Source organism: Panthera onca, chromosome C1 (assembly GCF_046562875.1).
Source record: "Panthera onca isolate mPanOnc1 chromosome C1, mPanOnc1 haplotype 2, whole genome shotgun sequence".
Taxonomy (NCBI): domain Eukaryota; kingdom Metazoa; phylum Chordata; class Mammalia; order Carnivora; family Felidae; genus Panthera; species Panthera onca.
The window spans coordinates 25,421,044-25,434,653 of NC_138346.1; the positions used below are offsets into that span (position 1 = coordinate 25,421,044).

At 34.6% G+C, this 13,610-nt stretch overlaps 1 protein-coding gene across 4 annotated transcripts in view; it reads left to right on the forward strand.

Annotated features, from left to right (window-relative positions):
* Window positions 1-13,610, forward strand: part of ERBB4 (erb-b2 receptor tyrosine kinase 4) — a 1,144,263-nt gene that overhangs the window by 870,063 nt on the left and 260,590 nt on the right. For all 4 annotated transcript variants that reach the window (XM_060623387.3, XM_060623389.3, XM_060623384.3 and 1 more), the window contains exons 14-15: window positions 1,105-1,198; window positions 7,147-7,301. In XM_060623387.3, the coding sequence (XP_060479370.1) occupies window positions 1,105-1,198; window positions 7,147-7,301 (249 nt within the window). The remainder of the gene's footprint in view (window positions 1-1,104; window positions 1,199-7,146; window positions 7,302-13,610) is intronic.

Sequence of the window (13,610 nt, forward strand, 5' to 3'; positions counted from 1 at the left end):
TAAATTTAAATTTATCATGCAATTAATCCTTAAATGCCATATTTGCAATGCTTTGAGTATGGAATGATAGCTCATGATACATAGACACACAATAATACAGAAGCTATAAATATTTAGTCATGTTTTGTTAATGACTTGTAACTGACATTCAAAATTGTCATTACCCAGTGCCTCATCCACTCACACATTAGTTGGAATGGGGTGTATAAACGTGATGTACATGAATGATAACCAATTATTGAAATGAAAACTTTACAATAGGTATTGATTGGAAAACTTACATATTGATAACATTTAATATTGAAATGGCCACAAAATGTTAGGTTTGGAAAGGGATAACATCATCCTAGGTTTTAATTAAAAAGTTTTAGAATGTTACCATTGAACTAATTTTTTTTAATTTTATACTTTATAGAATTACTTCAAAAAGATTTTAAACTGAAAAAAGATGTTGTGATATTAGATCAATAATCTAAGAATATAAAATCTGCCATAAAAAGCTATTTTCTCTAATTCTCCAAGGCAGCTGTTTTAAAAGAAGAAAAGAAATCAAAGCATTTTTTGAAGTTTCACCAAAAATAAATTGAAGAGTCTTGGGATTTGAAGGACAGGAATGGGGAATATCATGTAACTTAGCAACAAGAAAAATACAATAGTTCTTTCAGAGTTTAAAAAATAAAGCTCAGCCAAGAGTAACATTTTATATAGAGACAAACAGGCACAGCTTTACTTTAAAAAAAGAGTGAAAATAATTCTGCTGTGTCATTGGAAGAGTCATACTTTTTTTTTCTTCTCTCTCTCTCTCTCATTTTTTTTTTTTTTTTGAGACTGCTAGAATATCTCTCACAAGAGAGATGTTTCCTGAATGAGTCTATCGTTGAACCCAGTGGAGGGCAGGGAGAGCCATCTGGCTGCAGTTTATCTTTTCTCCTAATGGAGAGCTTATTCCTTAATGTACAGGGAAATGATTCTGATGCTCCTGGCACATTGAGAAACAAACTCTAGAATTTACTCTGCCAATAGGACTTTTAGCAGATGTTACTTCATTTGTTAAGTTGACAGCTTGTTTGCTTATACCACCTCATGCAGCTGATGTTTTCACAGTGAATTTCGAGAGTTTGAGAATGGCTCCATCTGTGTGGAGTGTGACCCCCAGTGCGAGAAGATGGAAGACGGCATCCTCACATGCCATGGACCGGTAAGCTTGAAGACACCTGTGGTTGTGTTGGCTTATTTAGTTACATGTGTGAATGTTTATTATGTCATTGCTTTATCGTCTATCCATCCATTCAGCAGGTGTTTATAGCATACTAAGGGGAATCATGTTTGATATTCTGCCCTCAAGAGGCTTACAGTTTGGTAGTAGAGACAAAATATTTACAAATTAAGTTTCTTAAATACTTACGTCCCATATAATGTATTTAAAAAGAGAATATGAAGATGCCCTTGAAATTACACAGTGTTGAAAAGATGGATCTATAAGTAATTAGATTGAACCAAAATAATTGATAAAATATAAATATGTGTAAATTGTTATAGGAACAAAAATGATAGAGAGAAATTTATCTGTCTTTGGGATGGAAAGTAGGGCAAGGAAGCCCATAGAGAAGTGATATTTGAGCTCTACTTTGAAGAAGAAACATCTGGAAAGAGGAGGCATACAAGGAATGCAAATGTAAAAATTCATGGTGTGTTTGAGGTAAACTATAACACATTCATATTTGTGTTTAATTATTTAACTATTATGGATTTGTGAAGGACATTAAGACAGACTGAGAAGGCAAACATAAGCTAAAATCTAAAACAGTGTGTTAAATACTATGGCAGAGAGAAATATTGAGCTATGAGAATGGAAGGAGGGGCTATGGGATTAGGAAAGTCTTGATGGACACACTGGCATTAAATGTTTGAAGTTAGCCTTATAGAGAAAATGGTAGTTCCTTTTTAGATCTCCCTTTGTTTCCCATCATTCAGGCTTTTTCTTAATAATGAGGCCAATACGGGTCGCCTGGGTGGCTCGGTCGGTTAAGCGTCCGACTTCGGCTCAGGTCATGATCTCACGGTCCGTGAGTTCGAGCCCCGCGTCGGGCTCTGTGCTGACAGCTCAGAGCCTGGAGCCCGTTTCAGATTCTGTGTCTCCCTCTCTCTCTGCCCCTCCCCTGTTCACGTTCTGTCTCTCTCTGTCTCAAAAATAAATAAACGTTAAAAAAAAAAAAATTTAAAAAAAAAAAAATAATGAGGCCAATATGAGTTTGTCATTCCAAAGTGTCACATTCATCCTTCTTTAGACAAATTTCCAGGTTTGTGTGTGTGTGTGTGTGTGTATCGAGTCATTTCTCAATAGATGATTTGGTGACCAACATTTGGGTGTAGCCGAGAGCTCAACATTGTTCCATAAGAATTTATGTGTAATTTAAATAGTACTAATTTTTCTACTAGAGTGCTTATTCAGCACTTAATAAGCTTAGAAAAAAGATATCGTTGAGCCCTCCAAACTTCCATTAGGCCCCAATGAGCTGTTCTGGAACTTCATCTAAAGAAGGATGTGTAAAGCTTGGACAGTTCAGAGGACTACCATAAGGATGATTAAACTTGGAAAATCAGACCTCTGAGAAAAAGAAGTGGTGTGATTTGGCCTCAAGAACCAAAGTCTAAAAGACATTTCAATATGTAAATGATCTCCAAGTAAGTATGCAAAGGGCATATACAGCTCTTTTCTTTCTCCACTGAAGATATTAGTGGAAAGGGCAGTTAAGCCACAGAAAGAGAAATGTGGATACTGTAAAGAATGACATGAAACATAGGGAAGTGAAATTCTGAAATGGGTTGTTAAAGCAAGTCAAGCTATCTATATACGACTTCTTTAAACACTAACATACTTAAGTACCAAAAGTCAAATAATGAAAAACAATGTATCTTTCAGAGACACTGAGACTTCAAAAATGTGTAATTACAATAACAAGGAGACTGCAAAACCAGTCCCATTCTTTTTCTATTCCTCTTGCTGTCTCCTATGGTATAAAATTTTCCTGCTGAGTAACTAGTTTATTAATTTATTTCAATTTGTATGTTTTCACAGTTTATTTGTTCATTCTTCTGTTACTCAAAAGATTGAGACAGTTTATAAACTACACACTAAAAAAAAACCCTAATAGTTAATGTTTTTTTTCAATTTTCAAAATTATTTGATAACTAAGAAAGAACAAAAAAATTAAGTTTTTAATGAACACATTTTGTTTTCATATTGACAACATTGTTGAGCCATATACTTAAAATTACCACCCAGTGTGAACATTGTCAATTAATATGTCTAGAGTTTAGGAAAGGCATTAAGTCAAAAGTAGAAAAGATTTAGTAAACCTGAATCACTTATTTGTAGAAAATTAGAGAATGGAATCAAGAAAACCTGTTTGATCACTCGATCAGTAAAACTTGAAATGCTAAGCAGGTAAGAATACAATTTAGGTTATGGTGTCAGAGAAACTGGTAGGACTGAGCTCAAACAATGACCCATCCTCCTTTCACTAGGACGTTGTTTGCTTTCAGCTTTTACAGTTTATATGAGGTTTTTGCCTGTTTCTGGCTTTATGTATTGATTATCACAACTATAAACAGAAGTGTTTTGTGTGCCATGTCACAGGCATATATCATTTAAGATATCCAAGAGGTTCTCTGTGAGACTGACATTGTGATGAGATAGAGAAGTCATGAAGAAGGTTGGAATTCCAACACCTGGCCTTACCATTTCTTCTGTTGGAATCACACTTTCCTGACCTGTCCATATTTTCCTAATAATAATAATTGGTACACATTTATATTTGTCAAATACTGTTACATTTGAAGCATATGATGATCACTTTTTCCATTTAAAATATAAAGAAACTTAATCTATAATAATTAGAAAGTTATACCAAAGAGTCAACAATCTATAAGATGTGGAGCTGGGACTCAACTGTTGAAGTTCTGCCTCCAAATTTTACACTCTATTCATTTCACTCCCCACCCCACCCCCGCAAAAATTCTGTAATATAATAAGGATAATATGTTTTCTGAGAATATAACAGCTACATGTCAAATGGGATAGTATTATACTATTTAAATGTGGCAGAAATCCAGGATAATCTTGAAAGGGCTAGCTTTGAAATAAAGCAAGCCCCTGTTTTTATAGCCTTGTGTGTCTGCATGTGTTTTTTATGTTTTATTATTTATTTAGCAATTTCATCCATTCTGTCTCACTTTTACTACCCTTGTTTGGTCCTGTCAGGAAAGATAAAGGAAGGGCATGTGAGAAGAAAGAGAAGTAAGGGACATCAGAGGAGTTGTAGGAGATTAAAATATAAGCCAAAGAGGTGGCATGCAAGAGAAGATATAGGGAAAGAAAATGATAAAAGCTAAAGTAGTTGTTAAAGTCAAGTTCATAAAGGGGTGCTGCCATAACAAATAACCCCCATATTAGAGTAGCTTATAGGAAAATGTTTAAATATTTTTCATGTAAAGTGCACTGCAAGTCAGCTCTCCTCCCTGAGATGGTCTAGCATTCTGAGATGCTTTGAATTATGGCATCTCCACATTTGCATGGGATCCCCACATCATGGCAGCAGGCAAAGAGAAGGCTGAAGAGTTGAGCCCTGACAGTCTCATAAATCGTTTCTACTTAATTTCATGGTCCAGAAGAAAACATACCTCACCTCTGGTGGGAGGGGAATTCCAGTCTTCCATGTGGCTAGGACTGGAAGAGAAATGGATACTGGTGAATATTAGCATTGTCTCTTAGCAGTAGTTACCAGAGAAAATCATCAATTGTTACTGAGAAAAAAAATAATATTTCTATCAGGATTTAGCTTATTCTTTAGTTTTCTGCCTAGATAATTGAATCTAAGGATAGCTTAAAATCAGAGACAAGGAACAATATTGCTTTCACCTCTGTTTTTTATCATTGCATTTATCAACTCATTCACTGAACTTAGGTTCTTAAAAGCTTTGGGAATATAATGATAGAAGAGTAAGCATTAGACACGCGTATTTCTTTAAATCTTTTTTATGGAAATGAGTTGGAGAACTAGTATATTTCATTTCTTTTGAGATTTGTCGGGATTTTTTTTAGTTATGTCAGCTTAGAACATTAGGTTTTGTATCATCACACAATCAAATAGGTGAGAGGGGCTTAAAAAACAAAGAAATACACAAAAAATCTGTTAGAAGGACAGTTAAACATTAAATATGATTTTCATTTTAGTTTCATAATTTTTGTGTCTTCTGATTTTACCTGGACATTATTTTACATTAGAAGAATTTTATAGGAAAATAATTCCTAATTTCTAATTTTCACCATGCCTAATTTACTCATGGTTAGTTTTATTCTTCTGTTCTGCAGGAAGACATCAGCCTGTCTCTTGTCTTGTACAATAAGTCATGCCACTGAGCATACTTGCACAGTAAATGATTTTGTATAATAGATGGCATTACGTGCCTAAGTACCCATGAGCAGGTGTTAAAATTGGAGACATGTGAAATATTCTTTTTTGGTAGGAAATAAGAAGTTGCCAATAGCAAACTCTTCAGGTTGAATAGGGATTAGGTTTCATAGGATAATTTTCTTTTAGTTCTAAAGCTCACATCAAAATAGCGAAATAGTGCTTGATTGAACCTCACCAGTCCCAGAATTTCCAGAAACCTCTTCCTGATTATTTTTTCTTCTTTACACCACTGTTCTTCGTTAGCAGCCTCAATCTTTAAATTTTACAATGTTATATTTATTGATTTCCTGATGTCTTATATCTCCAACTTGTTATGTCTGGCCACTTTTGGATTAACATTTGTAGAAGGATGTAATACACTCCTGTGAATGGACACTCCCTGCCTAATACATAGTTCTGTACAATGTCTGCTTGTTGTTGGCCCCCAGATTCACCATGTTAATTATAAGCCTAATAAAATTGATTATCTCCCTCTATACTTACTATATTTCATTTATCTAAATTGTGTTTAATGTGAACTGTCATAATTGTTGGAACTATGTGGACAGACAGATTTTGGGGAGAGATGGGTCAGGGGAAGAAGTTCCAGAGAGAGGTCAAAGAAAAGAGGAACCTAAGACAATATGATGTTCAAAAGGGAAGGCCAAAAGTCAACTTTTTAAGTAGGTAATATCACTATTCAAAATAGTTAAATGTGTAAATATATTGGCATCTCTTAAGAAAATAGCATTTTAAGAAAATGGTTATCTATCGAGAGAGAGAGAGAGAGAGAGAGAGAGAGAATCCCAAGCAGGCTCCACACATCAGTGCAGAACCTGACATGAGGCTTGAACCTACAAACTGGGAGATCATGACCTGAGCCAAAACCAAGAGGAGGACTCTTCACCAACTGAACCATTCAGGCGCCCCAGAAAATAGCATTTTTAATAAAAATATTCTCAATTTTCTTTGATTTGGTGGTAGACCCCTTATCATTTTGCGTGCTTACTATCCCTAGCACCAAATTGAAACCAGTTTTTTCTTGTAAAATTATTTTGTTTAATATGAGTTTTAAATTTTTACTTTTTGATATTTAAATATATTTGCATGCTATTATTGCTTAGTAACATTCTACATATTAGAAAATGGTTATATATTATCAACATAAATATATGAAGTGAATTAGTGCCATTAAAATTTATTTTGCTCATATTTATATCACCTTTACTATTGGATAAATTTTGCATGCATCTATTTCACTATTATGGGACTTTTGATATTTGCTTATCAGAGTGTGCCTTTATTGTGCTCTCAGTACTGTACTGTTATTTACTAAAATCTCTATAGACGTGTGAGTTTTAACTTTATCACAAGCTGATTTAAGATGGAGTGTAACATAGAAATTAATTTTTATTTTTCTAACCTGACTAATTCCTAATAATTCAACCATAGTAAATTTTAAAATCCATTGCTCAAATAGTCATAGTACAATCAAAGGAAAGTTTACATCTCGTTTTTACATTGAAAAGCTGCCATAGTGACATCCCCACTTGTAGTTCTGAAAATGTTCTCCCATTCCCTAGTGCAAGATTGACTACTCACTGAAGTCTCAAGGACTAATCCACATGAATACCAGAGGAAACCACACCCATTTTTCTTTCTCCATTGTGTTTTGTTTTTCACAATTCAGGGACCTGATAACTGCACAAAGTGTTCCCATTTTAAGGATGGCCCGAACTGTGTGGAAAAATGTCCAGATGGCTTGCAGGGGGCAAACAGTTTCATTTTCAAGTATGCTGATCAGGATCGAGAGTGCCATCCATGCCATCCAAACTGCACCCAAGGGTAAGCATCCTTGCCAGCCAAGGACTCCATCACACATGTTATCTTTACCCCTGACACCATCTACTAACTATATAACATGCTCATGTAAAACTCGATTCATCTTTATATTAACATGTTGATTTGAAGAGGAATACTTTCTTTTTTTTTTTTTTTTTTAACCTTAATTTTTTTTTTATTTTTTTTTATTTTTTTTTATTTTTTAATATATGAAATTTACTGTCAAATTTACTGTCAAATTGGTTTCCATACAACACCCAGTGCTCATCCCAAAAGGTGCCCTGAAGAGGAATACTTTCTAAGGAAACAATTTATGTAATCAAATGTACACTCTGAAATATTCTGTTAAATATTTACCTAAAAGTATTCTATTGACACCTTTATGAAGCTGGTGGGAGGTATACTTGTAGGGAGTCTAGAAATTCTTCTAAATTTTACTTGGTATTGAAGATATCTTATAAGAGACAAGATAGCCGTCATACTTGGAGATGTGTGCTTAATCAATCTTTAACAGAAGTTTTCTGATTATGTTTCTTTGTTCTTACAACCAGCTTAAGTTGTGGTTAGCTCTCTTTGATAGATATTGCCTTGGATTACTCCTTCAACAAAATATAAGCAAAATAATGACAGAAAAAAAGGTGGGGGGAGAACTTAGTGATATGTATATTAGTAAAATCACAAATACATTTTGTGAAAGTAATTTTAATACAGGTCAGCCTATAATCCAGAAATTCTTTGACTACTATAGGACAACTCAAAGATGGGTACCCAGTTTTCTATCTTTTTTTCCAAAAGGATGCATTATAAAATGAATAATAATTATATTACCTTTGATATTGAAACAGTTGTAAAACAAAGACATATTACAGAAAGAAAAAAAGCACTGAACTGAAAGAAATAATGCCACTCATGTAACCAATCCCAGAACCTATTTTTTTAAAAGATAGCAAATCTATTTTAATAAGGGCTTTTCTTTTTCTTTCCTCCAGAAGATGACTACTTTCAGACTTGAGAACAATTTAATATACTCTATCCTCCTTCTGTCCATAAATCCTCTTCTTCATTATGAGTGCGCACACACACACACACACACACACACACGTGCAAATACATACACTTGTTTTTGAGAATTATCTCTGGTACTTTATATCTGGCAGGAGAGTATGAGATTCTATAAAGAATGTTTTCTGCCACATTAAGAGCTAGTTGCTAGGGGATATTGAAGAAGTTAAGCAAGCAACAACATCATTTTCTGCCAAAAGGACATCAATTTGCAGATGCTGCTACAATTTCCTGCAGGTCAAGAAATCAGCTTAAGTCACTCTGTGAAGTGGTAGATCCTCAAAAGGTAAAGTAATATTCTGCCATTCAAATTTAAATTCAGCTTAGAAGAGCTAACGCCATCTCATTGGTTTACACATAAGGACACAGACTGAGGATACTGAAATAGTCACACGGGCACCTAGCTTCAAGGAAACTACAAGGAATAAATTTCTCCCCTTGCGAGGTTTTGGCACACTTGGGTTAAGAGTATTTCATGAACAACTGGTGCCACTGGAGCAGAAGAGTCAGCAACAGAAAGGGAAAACTTTGCCTGCTATAGTAATCATCCACAGGAGGGTTTTATTGTTTTGCAGCTAAAATTAAACCAGTAAATTATTCAATATAATGTTGATGTCAACAGCTGTTGCCATTCAAAATGAGACCTTTTGCTATTTTTGCAAATCTAATTACAATGAGGCCATTAGGGAAATGAAAGTGAGATTGCAGAGCCATAGTCTGGATGTGTGGCTGGTGTGTCTTCCTCTCAGCCCTTTTAAATCATGATTATGTAATAAAAGAACACATCTATAGTGGGGGAAGTGGAAGTAGAGACAATGAAGAGATCCATTTACCACAGCAACAAAAGCCAGATGTCAGCAAAAAGGGAGGATGAAGGTATAAATGGAACAAATCTGACCAGGCCATTTAGGAACTCCAAGTAAAGAGAAAAATGTCTTTAAATCAACTGTTGCAGAATGATGGGGAGACAGAATTGGATGTTGTATTCCCTGGCATCTTCCAAGGTAAATGGATTGTAAGGAATGACTTAGTCCTGAAGGATTTGTGTGTTTGTTTTCATTTAGCTTCCTGCCATCCTTTTCCTAATATCCTCCATATTGTCCAGGTTCACTCCATGAGAGTTTTGTCATCCCAATCCCAGAACTCCTAAATTCCTAAATTCCTAAATCCTATTCTATATTACTGTTTTGTAGCACTGTGCTCTGAGATTCTTGAGTGAAGCCATGAGGTGCTCTGTACACTTAGTCCCTTCTTTTCAAATTGCATGTAGAAGTAGGATCTTTGTCTAGAAAGATCACAGGGCCAGTGGAGATGACGTGACGAGTGACTATTTTTATTCCTAAATACATGTAATAATTGACCTGTCTGTGCGTGTGAGCTCACCATGCCAACCCCACTTTGGAAAACCGCATTCCTTTTATATGCTGATATTATGTCAGCTAGATAATTCAAGAACCAAGTTACTGGAAATAGTCTTTTGAATCACATTTTTTAGAAGGAAAGTTCTTACTTTGAATACTGTTCAATGATTTTCTGAAAATAAAATTATGTGTGTAATACCTTAAAAGCACTTTTATTACTCTGGAAGTACATTAAATATATTGGCTCTAATAAGTTCTTTAGATAATTTTAAAATAGGTTATCCATTTAGCACGTATCAGGAGATTCTCATTAATATCCCTAGAGGGGTGGGGAATAACATTGTCTCTTCTTGCCTTGACTAGAGAACTTTTATTTTAGCAGGCTTTTCTCGTTTCATTCATTCCTCAACTTGGTTATACTGAACACCAACTGCACATCAGAGAGAGTGATAGCTAAATTCAGAAATGAGTAAGATCCCCATATTTTGAAGTGATGAGCAAGAATTTAAAACTTAGGAATGATCTTCATATTTGAAAATAGCAGGATAGAATTAAAAAAAAAAAAAGACTTGTAAACTAAATTTAGTATGTAATTAAATTCCTGTAAGGGGATTTTTTTTTTTTTTTGTGGTTTCCACACTAAAATCTAATCCATGACAAATATCAATGCAGTTTTGGTTTTTAGTCATGGACTAGAATATTTGTTTTTCATAGGCGTCTTTGAAAATTTGCATTGAATATTTTTGTTAATGGTAGAATCATGGTTTCCATATTATTAAATTCCCTGTATGCGTTTATCTTTTTTTTATCAACCCTTTTTATATATTTTTAAATTTCTATGGTGAAAGAATTTTCATTTATAAAAGGAAAGAAGAGCTGTTTGTGAAATTATTGTCTATACTCTTTTAATTGAAATTTTAAAATACTCCACTTTCATTTCAAAATTTGAAGATCTTGTCAAAATATCTCAACTAAGGTAGGTGGGTATATCAAAGTGCTTACAAATCAGTAAATAGTGGCAAATGTTAAACACAACTCAGTGTTCAGAATTGCAGATACTTTTGTAATATGTTATATTGACATGTTATAGTTTCTGATCTTCCTTTAAATTTTTTACTTTGTAACACTAATTTTGTAGAGTTACCTTATTCCTTATCTGATTTTGATCTCATATTTGAGATTTTGACTCTTCAAAAGTTTAATGCTTCCATTATTCTGTGATCTTGCTGAATCAATATAAATTACATGTGCTAATTAGTTGCTTATATGAAGTCCAAAGGGTTGAAATAGAGTATACATCTTTAAATACACAGTGACTTGTACTTAGACAGGATGGTGCTGCTTTAGTCACACTTTTATTATTTGTCTTTCATTGTTTCTTTCATCTTTAGCTTTTAAATATGTCTACATCTCAAATATTCCTCAAGAGTTCCCTCAACAAACTTTCCTGACCCCACATCCTGCCCCCTCAGTGCTCACTTTCCTTTTCCCTTGCTTTGCTTATGTCCAATATGCTTCTCAACTCACAGTGGTTGAAATTCTGCTGACCTTGACAATGACAACTAAAATGCTCTCAGTAGTTCTTATTTTATTAGACCTCTCTTTGCATTTGATTTTGACAGTTACTCCTGAATGTCTCTCCTGATTTGGCTCCCACAATGATGCTGTAATTACTTGATTTTACTCAATATTTTCTCATGCTTCTGGCATATGAGCTTATCTTAGGTCATTTACTGGTTATCGGAGTTCTTTGAGTTTCGGTCTCAGTCTCCTCTTTTCTCACTTTATAGATCCTTCTTCAGCTATCTTACCCACTTACATGATTTCAACTTTCTTCTGTATGCTGTTTCAAAACTGATCATCACACTGGTGCCTTCACACCCTACAACCACAGGCCTCTCTTTCCAGCTGGCGAGGAACATTCCCTACCCAGATGTAGGACAACCACACTGGATGCATACCATACTGTAGATCCATAAAGCTGAAATTATCAACCCCTCCCCCCCCCAACACACACACAAGAAAAGGTGTCCCTCCTCCCACCCAGTGAGGTGTCATTCCCTCACTGATGGTGCTGCATGTTTAACTCCTCTGATCCTACTTTTCTTTCATCAAATCAGCCATCAACTTCTCTTCCCCACCCCACCCACCATACCTTTGAAGGCATTTCTTGAATCTGGCCCCCTGCCTCTATCCTAGTTGCCATTTCCCCGGTGTAATCCCTTTTCATCTTTTACATACACTAAAAGAATCTTGGTGCCAAAGGAATCTACCTGGATCCCAGCTGACTAGCCTTCACAGGGCAGAGATCCATGTAAAATACAAATCTAGCAAATCCACTACTTAAAAACCCTGCAGTGGTTCTCCATTAAGTTTGCCCCTAAGCAAATAGCCTTCAAATTCTGGCTCCTGTCTAAATGATCTCGCTTCTTTCCCTCTTCCTGTCACCTCATGTTTTGTTTGCTTCCTGACTATTCAGAATTATTTGCAGTTTTTCATGTGCACTCTAAATTTCCTCAGATCTATGCTTTTGTTCCTGCTGTTTGTTACCCCTTAGAAATGACTGCTACTCCAACCCAGGTTATCAGCACCCTGCATTTCAGCTTCGTAACTTCTCCATGAGGATTAACATGAATTTCTAAAGCTAAGTGTCCCTCCTCTATGCTCCCTTAAGCCACTCTTTCATGTCTCTGTTTATATTTATCACATTAAACAATATATACCTGGTTATGCATCTATCTCCTATTATGCATTAAATTGTGAGCTCATTAAGAATAGGAAAAGTGTCTAATTCATCATCCCCCCCCACTGCCCAGCTCCTAGAAGAGTAGCAACACTTAGTAGGCCTACAAGCATGTTTTTTTAATGGACGAATAAAGATCTTTAATTATTCACACTTTACCCTCAAGTTGAATTTCACTTTCAAATATTTTTATATTTCAAATGTTATTGTAAAGACACAGATTGCAAATTAATCATAGCTTTCAGATTCTCACTTGGAAATAAGAAGTAGACTATTAATTTTACCAAATGGTAATACTGTATAAAAAAGCACTTGGAAGAAGATATAATAGGAACCTAGGAAAAAAATAAGCTCTTCAAAATAAAATAAAAAGAATATCATATAAGACAGTTTGAAAACATTTTTAGTAGTTACTTTTTCCATTTCAAGAAATGGTTCTGGTTATGGATTATAGTACCAATTCAATGCTATGTGCTATATATTTTTATTTGTATTTCTTATTTGCTTTTTTAAAAGACTTTTTTCACAGTGTATTCCCCATTTTTCTGTACATTAAATTTTTTCTGGGCTATTCAAAACCAATGCTCAAAATGAAAACAATTTTCCACCTAGTAGAAATGTTATAGCAGATATTCGTGAAGCAGGGAAATATTGACTTAATTATTATTATACATAGTTACATTAGTTTACCAATGTTGAGAGTTATCTAAGGATATGGTAGACAGTCTGGCCTTATACATGAGTCCCTTATTACTTCATTATATGGTGATTTTAACTTCAGCTTCCTTTTCAGTTTCAGAAATTAGAGTTTGGAAAAAACATTTGTGATCAGAATTAGACAGTCCTATAAATCATAGCTGTGGAGGGAATCTTGATAATGCACCGTAGATATATGTATTTGATGAGAGAAAAGGGAAGGAAATGCAATTTGTACATTGGAAGATGGAAGAAGTAATATTTCCATAATACCTCAAAATGAAATTCTAGGGACCGTACATCCGGATTTTGTGTACTTATATAATTCTAGTGAATTCTTTAGTTACCTGCTTCTCAGTTTGTTCATTTCCTTGGAGAGTATTTATTTATTATTGTTTGAGTTAAATATTATGGCACTTTAAAAACCTATTGTTTGTCTGTTATGGCACT